General features: G+C 52.9%; 1 protein-coding gene across 2 annotated transcripts in view; it reads left to right on the forward strand.

The window, feature by feature from the left end:
* The first annotated feature begins 676 nt into the window (after nucleotides 1-676).
* Nucleotides 677-21,689, forward strand: part of MLLT1 (MLLT1 super elongation complex subunit) — a 73,133-nt gene continuing 52,120 nt past the window's right edge. The window contains exons 1-2 of one of the 2 annotated variants that reach the window (XM_021676796.2): nucleotides 677-867; nucleotides 9,866-10,046. In XM_021676796.2, coding sequence (XP_021532471.1) covers nucleotides 856-867; nucleotides 9,866-10,046 — 193 coding nt within the window. In that variant the 5' untranslated portion in view covers nucleotides 677-855. The remainder of the gene's footprint in view (nucleotides 868-9,865; nucleotides 10,047-21,689) is intronic. The other variant, XM_021676797.2, reaches the window with a different exon arrangement.

Raw genomic sequence — 21,689 nt, forward strand, 5'->3', positions numbered from 1 at the left:
AGCCGGGCCAACATGACGAAATCCCGTCTCTACTAAAAATACAAAAATTAGCTGGGTGCCGTGGCAGGCATCTGTAATCCCAGCTACTCGAGGCTGAGGCAGTAGACTCTCTTGAACTCGGGAGGTGGAGGTTGCAATCAGCCGAGATCGAACGAGAGCACTTCAGCCTGGGTGACAGAGCGAGACTGTGTCTCAAAAGAAAAAATTAATCTCCAGTTCCAGAGCCCAGGGCTCATTCCATCACATAGCAGCATCACGCGATCAGGAAACAAAAGTGTCCCTACGCGGGATTTCCTCCCCAGGGCTCGAACGCGTAATCTCAGTCGCAGTCCCGGGACGCTCCCGCCCTAGAGGCTCCGGCCACGAGGCAGCGCCCCCTGCGGGCCGCAGCGCGCAGGCGCGGCGCGCCCGTCCGCCCCCGCCCCCCTCCACGTGCGGCGCACACCTCGCGCTCCCCTCCGCCGGGCTCGCCTCGCGCCTCCCTCCCTCCCTCCTCCCGCCCCTCCGGTCCCGGCCTCCTATTGGCTGCGGGCTTCGTCCCTCCGACCGCAGCCCGGCAGGCCCCCACCAGACCGGAAGTCCCGCGCCACGAGCGACCGTTCATGTCGCCGATTGGCCCGGGTGGCTGTCAGTCGATGCGGCGGGCCCGAGTCGGCGGCGGGGGCCAGTGGTCGGTGCGCGACCCGGGCTGGCGGTGGTTTCCGGTTCCGTGGGGCTGGCGGGCGAGCGGGCGGCCGGGATCGGCGGCGGCGGCGCTTGACAGACAATGAGGGCGGCGGGGCGGCGCTGAGCGGCGGCGGCGGCGGCGGCGGCGGCGAGCGACGCGGGGCCCGGGGGCGGGGCGGGGCGCCAGCCATGGACAATCAGGTGAGGAGCGGCCGCGCCGCCCCAGCGCAGCCCGTCCGGCCCCCTCCCGCTCGCCGGCCCGCCCGGCCCTCCCCGGTCCCGGCCTCCCCGCCCCGCGCCCGCCCGCCCTCTCGCTTTGTGCGCGCCCGGCGCTCCCCGGGCCTTTATGTGGGGCGGGGGCGCCCCTCCCCCATCCGCGACCCCCAGCCCGGCCAGGGCGCCTCGGACCCCCTTCGGGACCCCGACCGGGCCCGGAGCCCCCTGGGACGCCCCTGGCGACCCCCAGCCTGGCTCGAAGGCCCCCGGGAGACCCCTCGGAACCCCAGTCCCACCCGCACCCGCCTGGGACGGCCCTGGGGACCCCAGCCCGGCTTAGGGACCTCAAGACAGCTCTCGGGACTTCAGCCTGGCCCAGAGCTCCTTCCAGGCGCTTCCTGGGATCTCGGCCCCGTCCAGACCCCTCCCGGGACCCCTCGGATCTGCCCTGTAGACCTTCACCCCTCTGGCTCCTGGGCCAGTCACTGTCTCCTTTCCTGTCTGGACCCTTGGCCCCTAGTCGCCTCAGACTCCTAGAGTCCCCAACCTGCTGCCTGTCCTCTTTTCCACCTCAGCTCAGGTATAAGGCGTCCCCGGCCCCCTGGGACCCTGCTCTGCGGCCTCTCTTCCTTGAACCCAGGCCCAGCCTGAGCTTTCTCTCCGCCCATCCCCTACCTGTGCCTGGGCCTTCTGTCCCCTCTGATCCTGCCCCGGCTGCAGCCGGAGCATTCTTCTCTCCTCCAACCCTAGCCCTGGCCTGAGCTCCTCTGACTCCCTAGGACCCTGGCCTCTGTCTTCTGCTGCAGGGACTCAGGCCTGTTTGGAGTGCCCCCTCTCTTTGTACTTGCCTTTTCAGATTTCTTTCTTTGACCCACCCTGCTGCCTCAGCCCCCTTTTAGTTTCAGGCCCTGGTCACTCTCCCTCGGACCCGGCGGGGCTGTCTCTTTCACCTTCAGGCCCTCTGCTCTTAGACCAGGACCAGGAGCAGTTTCTTCTCTGACGTGGATCCCCCAGACCTTTGAGTCACCCACTGCCCGCTGTTGCCCTCCGCTTGGGCGCACTCCGTCCCTGGGATCCTGATTTAGGCTTCCCCACGTTTCACCTCAGTCCAGATCTTCCCCCCAGTCTGGTTTGTGGCTTCACAGTACTGCAGTCTCTGGCACAACCTTTGCATTCAGCGTCTCCCACTTCATCTAATGCCCTCAGCCTGATAAGTCCTGATGTCTCTTTCAGCCACTACCCTCTCCCTCCTTCCACCTCATTCTCTGTTTTTTCACCCCAGGATCTTAGAGACTCAGTTGAAACCCAGGGTGGGTGGGTTCCCAACCTCCCTAAACGCTCCCGATGGGGTTCCCAACCTCCCTAAACGCTCCCGATGGCCCCTCCCCATTGGTCTGTGTTGGTTCTCATAAACACGAGGTCTTCCTGGACCCTGGCACCCCCTTTACCCAACTCTGCCCCAACCCGTCTTCTCTGAGCTCAGAACCATTGCTGGCCCTCACCATAGGATCGTTTCTTTCTCCTCCCCTGCTGCCCTGGCTTTCAGGGGCGCCAGGCCAGGAAAGGTGTTGTGGGGCTGTGGGGGTGCCAGGCGAAATCTCCGCAATTAGAGAGGGCAGTTTGGGGCGTCCCTGGCTGCTGGCACCACTGAGGCAGCGCTGTGTGGCGGTGTGGTTTCATAGGTAGGGGGCAAGGAACCTCCCTCCTGCCCGTCCCACCGCCTGTGGCACAGGGTCATGGAGACAGGTGTCTCATGCTGCTGGCACCCAATCCCCACGGTTTCACATCTGGGTTAGGTGTTGCTGTCTTCCACTTAAGAGGTAAAGAAGAGTTTGCAGCAGTTGATTGGTGGATTTCCATGGCGTGGTATGGGTTGATCTCCACTGAAGGGACAGAGCTTGTTGCTTCCAATCTGTATTGAGTTAAAAACCCAAATGAAATGTACCTTTAGTGTCCACTTTCAATGAATCCCGCCTCCGGGCAGGTCCTGTTGGGCACACAGAGGCATAGGGTATGGGCCCTGCCCTCCTTCCTTAGTCCCTGGGGGAGATGTCCTAGGCTGAAGCATGTCTGTTCCCCTTGTGATGTGCGGGGCCCTGGAGGTCTGGGTGGCTGTCACTTATGTAAGTGGACAGTGGAAATTGGTGGCATTCCTGCTCTGTGACAGAGGGAGATAAAGGTCTCGCTCAGGTAGACAGACGTGGGAGAGAGCTGGCTTGGCACTGCCCAGTACCACAGCCACCAGCATCTGTGGCTGATTTACATTTAAACTAGCTCGAATGACAACTTCAGTTCCTCCATTGCACCAGCCACATTTTAAAAGCGCTCCGTCACCACCATTACCGAGCTGCTGACCGCTGTGGCGGGCAGTGCAGACACATTTCCAGGGTCGCAGGAAGTTCCATCGATGGTGGTGGTCTCCCTCCTTCACAAGTGTTTGCAAGGGAAACTGCTCCCAGAGGGAAGTGTGTTTGGACCCAAAGGCTGATTCTGCTTCCCCAGTAGAGTTTTCATGCTAATTTGAGAGAGGCCCAAGGGCTCTGTCCCTTCCTCACAGAGCTGGAGGCCCCTGGGGAAACTGGGGAGAATGGTGTCTTTTACCTAAGTAGGTGAGTTGGCAATACAGTCCCTGTGGGACTCTTGGCACAGGGAAAATGCTTTGAATCTAGCAGAACCCAGGCCCCCGCTCCTCCTGGGCCCCCAGATACCACAAACCTGCTAGTGTCTCATATAGTGGGAAGTAGTGCGGCTTTCCACCCAGTCGCTGGCTTGGGGAGGCTCTGAATCTCTTTTTGCCCTCCTGTTTTCCTCTAGGACTTTCAGAACCCCCTACAAAGAAGCGGGATTTCCCACTGTGCTCTGGGCTCCCAGCTTCTCAGCGTTGACATCTTTTCCCCATGGCCAGGAAAACGCCTTTCTGGTTCTCTTTGCCCTAACCCAAACCCACACTTTGATTCCCTCCTGCCCGCCCCAAGTCTGTGCTGGTGTTGTCTGTGGTATTTGTATTGTTTTTGGCAGAGGGATGAGCGAGTTCCCCGCTCACTTAAGGGTTATGTCTGGAAGGAGTGTGGTTTGCTTCCTGGGCTGGGGCCGGGGGAGGGGACTGGGACATGACAAGGATAAGGCTGAGCATATGCCGAAGAGATTGGGAAAGGGCCTGGGAGCAGGGAGGTGGTGTCGGCCTCTGGGCAGTCACGTTTTTCACGAGGACCTGGGAGTGCCCCCACACTGGAATTGCTGCTTGCTGGTCCTGCAGATGCTCTCCCGGGTTTGGATTTGAGAGCGGCTGCCTCGCAAGGACGTTCTTCAGCAGGGAAAGTTTGTTTCTGCTGCCAGGGGCCCATTTTACAGATGCAGAAATGCAGGCTCAGGCAGTCCTACCAGCAGGCAAGGCCAGGTAGATTCTTCCTCCTGCAGCTCGGTTCCTTCCCCCAGCCTGCCTGGAAAGCTCTGAATTACCTAGGTCGCTGGCTTCGGTGTGACAGATTTCCTGCCTGCTCCCACCTCTGAAGCTGCTGCCTGGAAAACTGCCCGGCCGGTTTTTTGTCCTAAAGTGATTATATTGTGAGGCACTTGAGGGCAGGGACCAGGGTCCTGTTTCCCTTTATGCCCCTGTGGTTCGCGAAGGGAGGTTTTGCACTCAACTTTGCCAGGTGCTGGTTAAATCCAAGTAGCTAGGAATCAGTCCCTTTGCAGCCAGGCCCACTTGGTCTGGTGACAGATAGCTTTATTGGGGTTGTATACATTTAAAAAATCCCCCAAGTCTGCTCCCCCACCCCTCTGGAGAACCTGGGAAATACCTGGTACCCTGTCTACACATCTATGAGCACCTGGTTCGTAAGTACTCTGTCCCAGGCCTCCTCTGACAGTCTGGTCAGAGAGTCAGTCAGTCTTACCAGGAGCCTGCAGACCTTATAAAGGGGAACTTGCATTTCCAGGTGCAAATTACCTCTCTTAGAGAGCTTCCAGAGAGAAATTCATTGAGTGCCTTCTCAGTGCTTTGTCATTGTGCCTTGGGTCAGAGGGACCAGGACAGATGGAGCCAGAAGAGAGGTGGAGATGTTGGCCCCCTGTCCCAGTGTCTCAGCAATTAGGGGACCAGGGCCCCATGTAGCTGTCACTGAGAGGCCCCTGCCCTCTGGGTGAGCAGCTCTCCGCTTCAGAGGACTGTCACAGAGGGGCACTCATCTTTCCCTGTCTCTCTTACCTTCTCATCGGTGTTGCCAGTGAGGGCCCCCACTGGGCCTGGCGGGAGAAGGTTCTGCAGGGTGCTTTATTGGGTCTCATGTTGCTGTCACTCCGTGGGATCACCCAAGCCCCGCCACCTCTTCCCATGCTCAGCCCGGGAGGACTTCAAAATCAATTTAGGCTGAAGAGGGAAAAGACTCCTCAGTGCTCTCCTCTCCTGGGAAGGAAGGGGATCATTGCCTCCGAGGGAATTAGATGAAGTAGCTGAACTCCAGGTGTAATTACACCACTTGGTGAAGTGCAGGTTCTCAGAGGAAGGGCGTCTATTGAGAAGAATTCCTACCAGAAAACCAGGGGAAGCCTTCAGATAAACTGGCTGTCAAAGACCTGCCTTCCGGGGCCCAGGCATAGTGCAGGGCTTGCAGGAAGTGGGATGTGTCGGCTGAAGGAAGGGTTTGGAGTTGTGCGGAGCTGTTGGAACCAGCCTGGCTCAAGGCTCTGCCAGGCAAGGGCTGCTGTAGCCCACAACTGGGGAGATGTGCACGCGGCATCGAGACAGCTGCCCTCGAGGGGCTGTTTGCCTGGTTTGCCCGATTTGGGATTTGGGCCCTTTGGTTCCAAGTGCCCTCTGCCAGCTGGCCTGGAGAGAGGGCTATGTCCCAGCTGAGGCCCTCTGCCCAAACCTAACTGTCCCCAGATGGCCCTCGGAGCACTTGTGCCCATCCCTCTGTCCGCTGTCTTTTGGATGATTTTCCAGAAGTGAGATGGACAGCTCTTTGCGGGACCATCCTGGAAGGTTCCCTTTGTTCCGAGTTTTTGTTGGGAAGTGGGTGTTGGGGTGATCCCAGAGGTTCAGGGAAGTGGAAGTCCTGAGACCAAAGCCCCCGGGTTGCTTCCAGCCATCCATTCCAGAGGTTCCAAAAAGTGGCCTCCCAGCAGCTGGCGTTCCTGGTGCCTTCAAGGAACTTGCTGGGATAAAGCTGGGGGCGAGCTACTGACCAATCAGATACATTCATTCTGAGACATTTTGGAGAGCCTGTCAGTTAGCCTCTGCAGCCAGGCACCCTTCCTAGAGAGAGCACTAATTGATTAGCTTCAATTCTTTGGTCCTAATGGCCAGGGAAAGAGTCCAGGTGGTGTGGGGGAAGAGGGGGCGGTTACCCTTGGCTATGGAATTGCCTTAGCTGTGCTAATAAATTATCATGACCTGACAAGTCAAAGGCGTTGGCTGGGGCTCGGCTTCTTGCCTCGCGTTGACGTGGCTTGAGTGTCTTACTGAATTCGTGATTCCTTTTTCACTACGACAGCAGAGGCTCTGTGTTGCCTCACCAATCCGGGGAGTGCCCTCCTCAGCTCTCCACAGTCCCCTGGGTGCAGTAGGCCAGGCGCTGGAACTTCGCATCTGTTGGTCGAGTCTGGGGTGTGCCCTAAACCGTGGATGTTGAGGCTCAAGTTGGCGCCAGCCCTCAGGGCATCAGTGTCGCCCGGGCAGTGCTTTGGGCCCGGCCTGCCGGCTGCAAAGATTACCCATGGCTGCCTCGGAACCTTCCTGTTTACTTTGGCCACTGTGGCGGAGCTCTGGTGCTTCCATCCTCCCCCTCTCCAGTGGAACGGCGGTCTTTCACTCTTTCACAATAACTGCTCTGCCGCCTGCATGCCCTGGGTAGGAACTCCCTGTCATCAAAAATGCCGGGAAATCGGCCGAGGTCTGAGTGGCCGGGTCAGTGAATAAGTGCTTCCGAGGAGGCGATGTCATTGTGTGTGAGCCAGCGCCACAGAAGCAGAGGGCATTCTCCCGAGTCATGGGGCTGTTCCCGTGATATAGATGTGTATTTCCTTTTCACCTGTAACCCTCCCAGCGGGGCAGGGGTTGCCTTCCTGTTTCTTAGAGAAAAACGCAGAGGCCCACTCATGTAAGCATAGAGGGTGGTTACAGCCGATTGGGGCTAATGTCAGTGTTGTTTTGGGTCTTTTGGAATGCATTGCTGTTCACATAAACACTCGTGCCTGGTCTAAGTATTTTTGCTGTGCCGAAGCTCAGCCCTCACTTCACATATCTGGTGATGGGACTTTTACCTGAGATAGTCATAAATCCGCAGCACCGGGGGTTTAGGAGTTCACCTGATCTTTCATCTACCCTCACTTTGTTCCCTGCTGCCCAGATCTTGGAGTCACCTGAATTTCCTTCACCCTCGGGTCCTGCTAGTTCTCCGGTTTCGGGCTGTGTTCACACCTTTTCCAACCCCTCCTTCTGGTTTCCTCCTCTGGGCTTGAGTTGCCGTTTGTTTGCTGTTCACCCTTTTCTGCCTGCACCCCAGACCGTACACCGTACACAGTTGGCCAGGGGGTTTTCACTCAGACTGTTTCCTGTGTCTGTCATCCACTTACAATGGGTTATTTCTTTTGTGTCTGATCTGGATACTCCAGCCTGATCCCAGGCCCCCCTGCAGTGTGCTCAGTCCCTAGGGAATCCCTGCCCTCTTCTCCCAGAAAACTCCAGAGGGATGATCGTCCTGAGCCAAGGGAATCCCCTCTGCCCCATTTCTTTTTAAAAATTAATTTTTAGTTGACAAATAAAAATTGTATATCTGTATCATGTAAATGTTTTAACTTACTTTTTAAGTTGGCAAATACAAATTGCACGCCTCTGCCTCATTTCTTAACCTGGCTTGCTGTGCACACAGAGCCCTCAGCCTCTCTGGCCAGTTCTTCAGCACACTGGAACCGACCTGTCCTTATCTGCCACTGTGGCCCTGCCCTCTCCCAAAGCACCATTCAGAACTCCGTGACCTGAGAGGCTCTGTGGTTTAATTAATCCAGCATCGTCCGGGCCTGCTGTACCGTGGTTTCAAGTAGAGGCTAAGAGGACGAACAAGACGTCATCCCTCTCTCAGAGAGTTCACAGGGGCTCTGGGGTCTGCCATCAACAACCCAGGAGCCGGAGCAGGGGTAGGGTAGGATGAAGGCGCTCCCGTGGAGTTTCCCACAAGCTTCTGTGGGGACTCAGGGTTGGTCTCCAGTGTGGCTGCCAGAAAGGGCCCTGGAAAGACGGCAGCGTGTGAGCCGGGACTCGGGATGAGTAGAGTTTTAAAATGAGCTTAGGGCACCCAGGCTGCGGCAATAGTAGAGACGAAGGTGGAGAGGAGTGGACGTTCCTGGTGTGTCTGGGGCTGGCTGTGGGATTGAGCTGGAATGTGTGCATTTCCTGCATTTCCTCAGTTCTGGGACTCTGAGCTACCAAGACGGCACCACCAACTCAGGAGCAGCTTCTCTGTGTGTGTGTGTGTGCACCTGTGTGCCTGTGCATGCAGAGTGCACTCTGACTTCTAAAGGATTAGGATGTGAAAAGAGACAAGTGTCTCAGACCTGGGGAAATACTCTCATGGAAGACGTGCGTGGGGCTCAGGCTTCCTTCTGAGAGAGTGACAAGCCGTGGAAAGCTTTAACATGGTGGGCAGGGGTGGGGGCGCTGGATCTGCCTGCCCTGGCTTCATTTCATGACAACTGAGAGCTCAGAGGGGGACGGAGAGGGAGGGAGGGGGAGAGGGGCAGTCAGCCAGGTGTCGGGGGTCTGAATGGGGCCTCGGAATACCAGAGAAGGGACAGGTACTAGAGGGATTGCAGCCACTGGGACACACCTGGCCAGTTGCCAAGTGATGGGGTGGAAAGGCGCAGCTGGGAGCTGTCTGGTCTGGGGCCTGGGAGGGCAGCTCTGTCAGGGGAGGCTGTGGGACTCAGGCCACGGTCTGGCTGGCTCCCGGCTATCTCAGCACTTAGAAGCAAGTGTGCACTTGGCTGCTGCTTTATTTTGTAACATTCTTGCATTCGATAGTAGGTGTCAGAGCCATATCTATGAAAAGTCTGGGGAAGTTTTTACAAAGCAGGGTGGATGTTAACTGTAGGTTCTCTGTTGGTGGTTTTGGCCAGCCTAGGTATGAAGAGTGCTTTGAAGGCATGCGGCTTTGTATTCAGTAGCGTGGAACTGGCCTGGGCTGCCTTGTATTTCAGGGCAAAGTGTCAGACATGACATGCTCAGCAGAGGGAGCTGGGCTACCCAGGCTGCAGGCCCACCTGGGACCAGTCACGAGGGGCGGTGGGGGTGCGGAGGGGTGCAGGCTGGCCTCTTCCTTCTGCTCAGGAACCGCCCACTCTGCTTTTGAAACTGAAAGCCAGTGTTGCAGCTGATGACTTAGGGGAAGGAGAGGGGCCTCCGGGAGGCGCTGTGATGGGTTCGTGTGTGGGAATGAAAATGCTGGAGTCAACAAGCTTAGGTGGCAGAGACACCGACAGCCGTCAGTAAGATGAGTTTTGATAATGAAAGTGCTCAGAAGAGCAACCTCTGTGATAAAGAGTGATGGGGGTGGTGGTGGATGCTTTTGGATCAGGTGGTCAGGGGAGGCTTCCCTGCAGAGGGACAGTCAAGCTGAGAGCCCAGTGACAAGAGGCGCCAGTGTGGGAAGCCCAGGGGCAGAGCATCTTAGGCAAGTGCCGTGGCCGCGAGGCAGGAGTGAGCTGGGCTGAGCTGGGGACCAGTGAGGAGGCTGTGCGGGTGGAATTGAGGATAACAGGGAGGATGGGAGGAGACGCGGGGACTGCGTGGGCCTATGGAGGGGAGAAGGCACGGGGCGTCCACAGCAAGGTGCTGGCGCGCTGGGAAGCCATCTGTGTACTCCTCACTGGGTTGAGAGCGTATCGCACTGCTGCAGGTCTCTATGGAAAGTTCTCTGTGGGTGAGGGGACAAGCCCCTGCTTGGAGCCGTGTACTGACCCGGTCCCCACCTCTCTCTCCCTCCAGTGCACCGTCCAGGTGAGGTTAGAGCTGGGGCACCGTGCCCAGCTGCGCAAGAAGCCCACCACAGAGGGCTTCACACACGACTGGATGGTGTTTGTCCGCGGCCCCGAGCAATGTGAAATCCAGCACTTCGTGGAGAAGGTGGTCTTCTGGCTGCACGACAGCTTCCCCAAGCCCAGACGCGGTGAGTGGCCCCAAGCCCTGAGTTCCCACAGCTCTGACCCATCTGGTTTCACTCCCCACAAGGTCAGGCTCCACCTATCTCTCAGGAGCAGCAGGACCCCCCCAACCATGAGGTTCCCGCTTGCACCCCTCGGCGTGGGGGCATTGGAGCTGTGTCACCTCCAGCTGTTGAGTTAGTTGTAGGAAAAACTGAAGGAGGCGGTGGCTCTCTGTCATGTCGTTATTGAGACCTGGGCTCTGAGAAGCAGCCAGGGAGCACAGCCAGGTGTACATGGATGGGAAAGCTGAAGTCACCTGGCTGGTGAGTGATCAGGAAATTGTCCACCGGGCCTGTGTTTGATTGGGGTGCCATGTTAAGAATTCTGAATATTTGGGGGCAGAAAGCATGCAGGAGCTCGTGTCCCCACTGTCTTTTCTCTTCCAGTCTTCCTTCTCCCTTCAAGTCTCAGGCCGTCATTGGTTAAGCAGGTGTGCCTCAGTCAGTTGTATTCTGTCAGCTCCTCCACCTGTGCTGTGGGGGTCCTGGCCTTCCTGGAGGGGTGCAGTGCAACGGGGCAGAGGTGGAAACTCACCCAGTTTCTAATCAGAGACGTCCCCCTGGGGAAGTGAGCCCAAGGGGAAGGCCGTGGTGGGGAATCGGAGAGTGCAGGATGGTCTGCCAAGCTCAGGGCTGGGGCCACGTCTGCTTTTCTACTGCTGAGCCCCCTGGGACCCAGCACATCATGGGGCTTCAGTAAATACTTCTTGAGTGATGGGTTGATAAAGGAATGAAGGACTTTCTGTAGTGAAGCACTCCAGGGTGGGGAGAGCCCTTCCTGGGCTGTTGACCCCTCTACCCTGCAAAATGGGGGGCCCGGGAGCTCCAGGGGCCCCAGGAGGTGAGCCATGCGCAAGCGTGGATGTCCTCAGCTTGAAGCAAGAGCTTCACAGCACCTGGGACCTGGGACCCGGGACCCTGGCCCTAAGCCTGTAAGTGGTTTACAGCCTGGTGGGGAAGTGACAGATGTTGACGGCAGTAGAGACTTGCTGTTCCACAGGGATGCCTGCCTGCGATTCTCTCAGCCTCGGCTCCCCTCTGCATTTCCGCTTTCCTGAGTCTTCACCTTCTCCCCTTTTCCTTCTTCCCTTTCTGAGCCTCTTAGAGGGCGGCAGTGGAGGCTCCTGACAGCGGCAGATATTTATAAAGCACTTCCTAATTGTGGGGACACATGCCATCTACCAAGCACTTCCCGCTCAGCCCTTCGTGTGCAGGATCGCATTTTGTTCTCGCCACAGCCCTCTACTGCAGGCGGGGACACAGGCTCAGGGGGCAGGCCGCTGCCTGTGTGGATACCAGGGTGGGCAGGCTGGCCTGTGGGCTGGGTCCGGCCACTGCCAGGGCAGCCTGTTTTTATTGGTGCCCAGCCATTGCCCGTTTGCGTAGGTGTCGCCTGTGGCTTTTGCGCCACGTCGGCAGAGCAGAAGCCGTGGCTGCCCCCTCCTGCACCAGACCCTCTTTCCTTTCTCCGGCGGCATCCACTCTGTTTCTCCTTCACCAGTCCCTTCACCCCCAGACCCTTTTCTCTGACCCCGAGCACAGGGATGGGCCCCGGACGCTGTTTTCCATCCACTTAGAGACTGTTTATTTCCCCTTTGTTCCCTGCCATGTTGACACAGCACCTGGAAGATGGGGTGATAAGTGGGGCTCACTCTCAAGGGTTAGTTTTTTGTTTTTTGTATGTTTTTAAAGAGATGAGGTCTCTCCCAGGAGCAGGGGACCACCAGGTTGCCTAAGGAGGGGTGAACCGGCCCAGGTTGGAAATGGAGCAGGTCAAAACTCCCGTGTTGATCAGTAGTGGGATCATGCCTGTGAATGGCCACTGCACTCCAGCCTGGGCAACATAGCAAGACCCTGTCTCAAAAAAGAAAAAAAAAAAGACAAAAGAGATGGGTCTCACTCTCGGTGTTGCCTAGGCTGGCCTTCAGCTCCTGGGAGACTCATGCCACCATGCCAGGCTTGAGTGTCAGTTTGCAGGCAGCCTGGAAATAAGTAGCTGAGTCCTGTATCTTGCAGTCTGTCTGTGGGGCCTGGAGGTGGATAGCAGCCCCATCAAATGTATCAGAAAGTAAATTCCCAGCTCCCAGTCTGTTGCATTGAATAAAAGTTTAGAGAGGGAGTGAACCTCTTAGAGCACTCCAGCCTCTGGAATGATACTTGAGGTACTTAAAAAGTATCTTTTACATCAGCCAGGGCCCACATTATCAACAAAGCAAACAGAGTGGAAACATGTAAGATACAAAGTTGCTGTTACCCGCCTCCTGAGTGCTCCTGCCAAGGGCTGGCTTCCTAGCCCTCTCTGGCCTGTCTCCTTAATACCAGCTAATCTGCTTCTTATTTCTTGATTTTTCAAATGTAAACAATACTTACTGATTTACCAGCATAGAGGGTTAGAATTTATCCCAAAGTACCCCTTTTACCCACTGTCTTCTCCAAGTTTTTAATAGTCCAGTGACTCGCTTTTGCGTTGGTCGTCTTTGATGACTTTGAATGATGATGTGAGCCTGTTTACCTTTGGGATCCTTCACAGAAGAGTCCCACGTCACCCTTTTTAGGGAGTCCTCTGGCTGCCTGGGCTCAATTGCAGTTTCTTTGCCCAATACACCCACTCAGCCATATGCTTCTTAGCCTTTTTTTCTGCTTTCCTTTTCTCCTTAGCACCGTCTTGTACATGTTACTCCTTGTCCATCCCTCTCCCTAGCCCAAGGAAGAGGTTTGTGTCAGTTTTGTTTGCCACTACATTCTCGGTGCCTGCAGGGATACCGTAGGTAGGTGCTTACAAAGTATTTGATGAATTAATGGATCCTTGCACCTGGCCAGCTTTTGCTAGCGTCTTCTGACTCTCCACAGAGGAAGACAAGGACACACACCAGTCGGACACCAGTACCCCGTCTGTTTTTGACGCTCTCGCACCTTTTGTTTTGGGGGCTACACTAAATATTGTTATGGTTGTTGACAAAGACGAAGACCTTCAGCCCCCGATCATAGACTGGCTGTAAGAGTTGGGAACTGGCAGTAGGCAGCATTGGCGTCTTTGATGCTGGCCGTCACCGTCAGGCTGGTTGGGATGGCAGGACTTCTTCATTCTCCCTGCGTCCTCAACTCTGGGCTCCTCCAGGAGAAAGCCTCATAGTCATGGCAGATGGGTTCTTTTTGGTCATTTTTGGTTAAAATTTGGCCCTATTGTAGTTTGCTTCACGTTTTTAGTCTGTTGCTTTTGGAATACCCCCTTCCTTCTCCTTTTTGTATTGTGTCTTCATCATACCTTCATTTTCCCCCTTATTCTCATGATCATTTCATTTATTCTGTGGAATTAGAAAAAAAAATTCTTTGACCTGCGTACAGTGGCTCATGCCTGTAATCCCAGCACTTTGAGAGGCCAAGACTGGGGGATCACTAGGTCAGGAGATCTAGCCCATCCTGGCTAACATGGTGAAACTTCGTCTCTACTAAAAATACAAAAAATTAACCGGGTGTGGTGGAGTGCACCTGTAGGCCCAGCAACTTGGGAGGTGAATGAGGCAGGAGAATCGCTTGAACCCGGGAGGCAGAGGTTGCAGTGAGCTGAGATCATGCCATTGCACTCCAGCCTGGGCAACAGAGCAAGACTCCTTCTCAAAAAACAAACAAACAAACAACAAAAAATTCTTTGGCCGGGCGTGGTTGCTTACGCCTATGATTCTAGCACTTTGGGAGGCCAAGGTGGGTGGATCACCTGAGGTCAAGAGTTCAAAACCACCCTGGCCAATGTGATGAAACCCCATCTCTACTAAAAATACAAAAAAATAGCTAAAAATACAAAAAAATAGAGATGAAACCCCATCTCTATTAAAAATACAAAAAAATAGCTGGACGTGGTAGTGTGCGTCTGTAATCCCAGCTATTCAGGAAGCTGAGGCAGGAGAATTGCTTGAGCCCTGGAATCTGGAGGTTGCAGTGAGCCAAGATCACACCGTTACACTTCAGCCTGGGCATCAAGAGCGAAACTATGACTCAAAATCAATTGTTTTAGAGATGGGGTGTTCCTGTGTTGCCCAGACTGCATTCCTACTCCTTGGGCTCAAGCAGTCCTCCCGCCTCTGCTTCAGGAGTAGCTGGGATTACAGGTGTGAGCCGCCCTGCCTAGCTTTCTGGCTATTTTGTTTTGTAAAGTCCTCTGAGTGTCTCACGCCGGTTCTCTGTGTCTTTCTTCTCTAATCAGCTCTTCTCCAGCCACCTCTTTAGCCATCACCCTGTGTCTTTTCGCTCCTGTTCTCCTGAGGGGGTTATCTTTTGGTTTATTTTCTCATTTAGGTAGAGCAATTTCTCAAGTAATATCCCAAGAGACTAATTACTTCAGACATTTCTGGCCGGGCGCAGTGGCTCACGCCTATAATCCCAGCACTTTGGGAGGCCGAGGCAGATGGATTACCTGAGGTCAGGTTTTTAGTCTGTTGCTTTTGGAATACCCCCTTCCTTCTCCTTTTTGCATTGTGTCTTCATCATACCTTCATTTTTCCCTCCATTCAAGACCAGTCTGGCCAACATGGTGAAACCTCGTCTCTACTAAAATTACAAAAAATTAGCCAGGTGTGGTGGCAGGTGCCTGCTAATCTATCTACTGGGGAGGCTGAGGCAGGAGAATCACTTGAACCTGGGAGGTGGAGGTTGCAGTGAGCCAAGATCTTGCCATTGCACTACAGCCTGGGCAGCAGAGCAAGACTCCATCTCAAAAAAAAAAAAAAAAAAAAAATTTCCTAAGAAAGACGTGGGCAGTAAACCCTCTGAGTCCCAGCATGTTATTCTCATCTCACAGTGGAATGGTTGGTTGGTTGAGTGTAGTTTTCTGGTTTGGGAATTACAGGTTGAGTATCCCTAATCTGAAAATCCAAAATCTGAAACTTTTTTTTTTGTCTTTGGAGGCAGAATCCCGCTCTGCCACCCAGGCTTGAGTGCAGTGGCACGATCACAGCTCACTGCAGCCTTGACCTTTGGGCTCAAGCAGTCTTCCCTCCCGCCTCAGCCTCCCAAGTAGCTGAGACTACTGGCCTGCCAGCATGCCCAGCTAACTTTTGTATTTTTTGTGGAGATGGGATTTCACCATGTTGCCCAGGTTGATCTTGAACTCTTGGACTTAAAATCTGCCTGCCTCAGCCTCCCAAAATGCTGGGATTACCGGCGTGAGCCACCATGCCAGGTTCAAGATCCTAAACTTTTTGAGTGCTGCCGTGATGCTCAGAAAATGCTAATTGGAGCCTTTTGGATTTTGGATTTTTGGGTTAGGGATGCTGAACCAGTAGAATATTCCAAAGTCTGAAAAATCCCAAATCCAGAACTCTCTGCTCCAAAATGTTTTGGGAGCATACTACCACTTAGAGCTATGAAGGTGCTCTGTTAGTATCTTCTGGAAAATCTAATGCCATTCGGTCCTCATCCAATTACATGTGACCTGTTTTTTTCTCTGGAAACATTTAGGAAGGTTTTAGAACATTTGCTTTATGACATCATGGGTTTTTTTTTTTTTTTTTTTTAACTGCTGTTCACTGAAAGTTTCCTTCTATTTCTTTGACAGTTTCCTTCCATCTGTTTATTTCCTCTTTTTTTTTTTTTCCCCCTTTCTGGGATGCTCAAGTTCTGGGGTACATGTGCACATCTTGCAGGATTGTTGCATAGGTGCACACATGCCATGGTGGTTTGCTGTCTCCATCCCCCCATCACCTACATCAGACATTTCTCCCAATGTTATCCCCCCAACCTCCCCACCCCCTGCTGTCCCTCCCCTAGTCCCCCATCCCCCAACAGACCCCAGTGTGTGACATTCTCCTCTCTGTGCCCATCTGTTCTCATTGTTCAACACCCGACTATGAGTGAGAACATGAGGTGTTTGGTTTTCTGTTCTTGTGTCAGTTTGCTGAGAATAATGGTTTCCAGATCCATCCATGTCCCTACAAAGGACATGAACTCATTCTTTTTTATGGCTGCATAGTATTCCGTGGTGTATATGTGTCACATTTTCTTTGTCCAGTCTGTCATTGATGGGCATTTGAGTTGGTTCCAGTTCTTTGCTATTGTAAACAGTGCCGCAGTGAACATACATGTGCACGTGTCTTTATATTAGAACAATTTATAATCCTTTGGTTATATACCCAGTGATGGGATTGCTGGGTCAAATGGAATTTCTATTTCTAGGTCCTTGAGGAATCGCCACACTGTCTTCCACAATGGTTGAACTAATTTACACTCCCACCAACAGTGTGAAAGTGTTCCTATTTCTCCACATCCTCTCCAGCATCTGTTGTCTCCAGATTTTTTAATGATCGCCATTCTAACTGGCGTGAGATGGTATCTCAGTGTGGTTTAGATTTGCATTTCTTTAATGACCAGTGATGATGAGCATTTTTTCATATGTTTCTTGTCCTCATAAATGTCTTGTTTTGAAAAGTGTCTGTTTATATCGTTTGCCAACTTTTGAATGGGCTTTTTTTTTCTTGTAAATCTGCTTTAGTTCTTTGTAGATTCTGAATGTTAGCCCCTTGTCAGATGGGTAGATTGCAAAAAGTTTTTCCCATTCTCTTGGCTGCCAGTTCACTCTAATGATTGTTTCTTTTGCGATGCAGAAACTCTTAAGTTTAATTAGATCCTATTTGTCTATTTTGGCTTTTGTTGCCATTGCTTTTGGTATTTTAGTCATGAAGTCCTTGCCTATGCCTATGTACTGAATGGTTTTTGCCTAGGTTTTCTTCTAGGGTTTTTATCGTGTTAGGTCTTATGTTTAAATCTTTAATCCATCTGGAGTTAATTTTAGTGTAAGGTATCAGGAAGGGGTCCAGTTTCAGCTTTGCACTTGGCTAGCCAGTTTTCCCAATACCATTTATTAAACAGGGAATCCTTTCCCCATTGCTTGTTTTTGTCAGGTTTGTCAAAGATCAGATGGTTGTAGATGTGTGTCATTACTTCCAAGGCGTTTGTTCTGTTCCATTGGTCTATGTCTCTGTTTTGGTACAAGTACCATGCTGTTTTGATTACTGTAGCCTTGTAGTATAGTTTGAATTCAGGTAGTGTGATGCCTCCAGCTTTGTTCTTTTTGCTTAGGATTGTCTTGGCTATGTGGGCTCTCTTTTGGTTCTATAGGAAGTTTGAAGAGGCTTTTTCCAGTTCTGTGAAGAAGGTCAATGGTAGCTTGATGGGGATAGCATTGAATTTATAAATTACTTTGGGCAGTATGGCCGTTTACACAATATTGATTCTTCCTAACCAGGATCATGGAATGTTTTTCCATCTGTTTGTGTCCTCTCTTATTTCCTTGAGCAGTGGTTTGTAGTTCTCCTTGAAGAGGTCCTTCACATCCTTTGTTAGTTGTATTCCTAGGTATTTTATTCTCCTTGTAGCAGTTGTGAATGGGAGTTTGCTCATTATTTGGCTCTCTGTTTGTCTGTTATTGGTATATAGGAATGCTTGTGATTCCTGCACATTGATTTTGTATCCTGAGACTTTGCTGGAGTTGCTTATTAGCTTAAGGAGATTTTGGACTGAGACAGTGGGGTCTTCTAAATATACAATCATGTCGTCTGCAAATAGAGACAACTTGACTTCCTCTTTTCCTAATTGAATATCCTTTATTTCTTTTTCTTGCCTGATTACTCTGTTAGAACTTCCAAAATTATGCTGAATAGGAGTGGTCAGAGAGGGCATCCTTATCTAGTACCAGTTTTCAAGTTTCCTTCTATTTCTTTGACAGTTTCCTTCCGTCTGTTTCCTCTTTCTTCCCCCCTTTCTGGGATGCTCATTTCATTTCTTCCTTTTTTTTAAAATTTTATTTATTTTTTATTTTGTTTATTTATTTTTTTAAATTTTTGTCTGCAGAGCCTGTATTTTTTTTTTTTCTAAACTGAGTTTCGCTCTGTCACCTAGGCTGGAGGGCAGGGGTGCCATCTTGGCTCACTGCAACCTCCGCCTCCTGGGTGCAAGTGATTCTCGTGCCTCAGCCTCCTGAGTGGCTGGGGTTACAGGTATGCACCACCACGGCCAGCTAATTTTCTGTATTTTTAGTAGGGAACGTTGTCCAGACTGGCCTTGAACTCCTGGTGTCAAGTGATCCTCCCACCTTGGCCTCCCAGAGTTCCTGGGATTTCAGGTGTGACCTGTGGTGCCTGGCTATAATTTTTCCTTTTAGTAGCATCTTATTTTTATTTGTTGGATATATTTCCTTGAATCTGAGGGCATTGACACCTGGTTTTTATTTGTTACTTTCTTTTTCTACTTTCTTTTTCTCAAGCTCTCTTGTGGTCTCTAAATTATTTCTGTTTCCTCAAACTCTTTCCTCGTGGTGGGAGTTCCTGAGCATTCTGTGACTGGAGGGTGGGTTCTGCTAATCCACAGGCCTGGGGCTCACGTGATTTCCTAATGAATAAGGCTTTCCTTGGGGATCCGGTTTCCACACTATGCTTCAGCTTTCTCCAGATAGTCGGCTCCTTGAGACAGGAACCGGCTGGATTTCCCCAGAAGGAAACCTGAAACTTCCTGGGCCAGAGGTGGGGGTGGGTTGGGGGTGGAGGTGGGCGGGAAGGAGAGGTCCCAGGGCTCCTGTTCCCAACACAGCATTTCAGTGTGCCCTTTTTTTTTTTTTTTAATAACTGCTTTATGGATATGTAATTTACACATCATAAAATTCATTCTTTTAATGTGTACAGTTAGCATTTTCAGTATATTCATGTAGTTGTGCAGCTATGACCACTGATTTTCCGTCAATGCTGTCTAATTCCAGAACATCGCTGTCACCCCAGGGAGAACCCCGGTCCCCACAGTGGCAGTCACTCCCCCCTGCCCCCCATGCTTCTGTTCCCTCCTCCAGCTTTCAGCCTCACTCCTGCCCTCCACCGAGCCAGTCCATGGTCTTCAGCCTTCTGGTACCAGTGGCCGTCCCTGCCCCGCGGCGCCCCCATGGCAGACTCTGAGCTGGTTGCTTCCTTGTCTTGCCCCTTGCCCAGCGCGTCCTTGTCCAACTTCTGCCTTCCAGAAACTTGCAGGCAACTCGAATCTCCTCCCTCCCGCCTTCACTTTCATGGCCTTATTCCTGTCCTCTTGATTCCTGTTTGCTCTCAAGCAGGAGAGTGGGCCAGCGCGTCTCCCTGGTCTCCCCGGTTGGACTGAAGCCTGTCCCTGGTGCTCAGCCATCCCTCTTGGTGCTGTCGGGGATAGAAGTTCTCTAGGCTAGGAGTACCCATCACAGAACAGGATTCCTTCCTTGAAGGGGTGGGGATCATGAGATAAGATGTTACAGTAGATTTGGAAAGCATGTGACCTGAAAGTCAGAGGCCAAGGGATGTGGGGTCTGTTTCTAGTAGGAGGCGGCCCTGCTGTGGGCCTTTGTGGCTGGGTGGGATTTAGACTATGGGTAGGAGGAGAGAAGATGGGACACAGGGTGGAGTCAGAGCAAATCCCAGGTCACTGCCTGTGCCTGTGCCTGGCCCCATGCTGCACTTGATTGATTGATTGATTGATTGATTGGAGTCTTGCTCTGTTACCCAGGCTGGAGTGTAGTGGTGTGATCTTGGCTCACTGCAACCTCGGCCTCCCAGGTTCAAGCGATTCTCCTGCCTCAGCTTCCCGAGTAGCTGGGACTACAGGTGTACATCACCATACACAGTTAATTTTTGTATTTTTATTAGATGGGGCTTCATCATGTTGGCCAGGCTGGTCTCAAACTTGTGGCCTCAAGTGATCTGCCTGCCTTGACCTCCCAAAGTGCTGGGATTACAGGCGTGAGCCACCGCGCCTGGCCCCACACTGTACTTTAGACCAGCTTGGCAGTATTTAACGGACATGAAATGCTTCCAAAACGAAGTGTTAATTACCATTCCAGGCCCTGGCGATATCACACTCAGTGAGATGGAGCTTATGGTCTAGAGGTGGGGATGAAGGGAGATGGGCAGAGTGAGCACCAGAGCCCTGCGGTTGAGGGGTACAGGACACACACCGGGGAGTCTATGGGAGAGAGCCATGACCTGGTGGGGTGGGGAGCTGAGAGCAGGGCTCTCAGAGAAAGTGATCTGTGGATCCGAGAGGCTCAGTGTGGCTGGATCATGGGATCTGGGGCTGGGCTGCGCAGAGCTGAGGCGGAAAGTGCCTTGCAGGTTGTGTAGGACAGTGGGGAACCCTCCCTCAGCAGGCACCGTGGGATTTGCAGTCAGAGGATTGACCACTGCAGAAGATGCCTGGGAAGGAGCCTGAGACCAGATGCGAAAGGCATCGCGCTGGGGCAGGGCTGAATTCCAGAGGCGCTTTGGGTTGGCCTTGATAGCAGTTGGCCAGAGGAGAGCCTCAGGAGAGAAGTCCAGTGGGCTGGGGTCTAGGGCCCATAGTGGGCAGTGGGGTCCTGAGCGGTGGATTGCCGGGGGGAGGGTGGGTTTAGGAGGGGCGGGGGTGTTGGTGTAGGGTGGGCCTCATCATTGGAGGTCCCCTGTCCAGCATCCTGGCAGGATGTCAGAGGAGCAGGAAGGAGACTGAAATGAAGAGTGCGGCCCAGGCGCCCGGGCCAGCCTCCCTCAGGCTGCAGGTGCTCCCAGTGGAGCCAGAGTGGCCCTGCAGGCGGGGCTGCTCCTCACCTCGGGGCAAGCCATGATCCGAGGGTGATGATGGCTGCCCCCGGAGTAAGCACTAAAGGCCAGGGGCATCTTCTTGGCCTGTGATCACCCCAGGCTCTGACTCTGTCTGACACAGACAGTGATGGAGTGAATGAGTTGATGAATGGGTGTTGTCTGTACTGCTGTTTGGTAGCAGTGATGATTCGTGTGCAGACCCTGATGTCAGGCAGTGGTATTCAGAGCTCCCAGCAGGGCAGCTGGGAATACTGTTCACTGGCCTCTGGGGAGGCTGTGCCCTCGGTCCAGTTGAGCAAGACTTGCACAGCCGCAGCCTGTAGGCTGGGGTCCTGGGCAAGGCCGTCCAGTCAGCCCTCCCTTCGAGGGCCCCAGGTCATCACTCCCAAACCTACCGTACTGATAGGTGATGTTTGCATAGATACGTGAGATACACTAAGAAGATGTTTGAGAGTCTTCAGGGTTTGAGAGCCTTTTTTTTTTTTTTTTTAGAGATATCTTGGCCAGGTACAATGGGCTGTGAGCCAAGCACTTGGGGAGGCAAAGGCAGGTGGATCCATTGAGCTCAGGAGACCAGGCAGGGCAACATGGTGGAACCCCAGCTGTACAGAATGTCAGAAATTTGCCAGGCGTGGTGGCGTATGCCTGTAGTCCCAACTACTTGAGAGGCTAAGATTGCTTATTCCTGGGAGGTTGAGGCTACAGTGAGCTGTGACCACACCACTGCACCCCAACCTGGGCAGCAGAGCGAAACCCTGTCTCAAATCAAAAAAGAAAAATCTTTTGGTTTTAATTTAAAAAATCATGTTTCATTATGTTCCTTTAACTGTTTTCTAGCAATTCCTTTAATTCCTTTTTTTTTTTTTTTTTTTTTTTTTTTTGAGATAGGGTCTCGCTTTGTCACCCAGGCTGGAGTGCAGTGGCACGATCGTACCTCCTGGGATCAAATGATCTTCCCACCTCAGCCTCCCGAGTAGCCCCTGAGATTATAGGTGCACACCACCACACCTGGCTAATTTCTTATAGAGAC

This window comes from Aotus nancymaae, unplaced genomic scaffold (genome assembly GCF_030222135.1).
Source record: "Aotus nancymaae isolate 86718 unplaced genomic scaffold, 86718_ANA_hifiasm-v0.15.2.pri h1tg000028l, whole genome shotgun sequence".
NCBI classification, from domain to species: Eukaryota; Metazoa; Chordata; class Mammalia; order Primates; family Aotidae; genus Aotus; species Aotus nancymaae.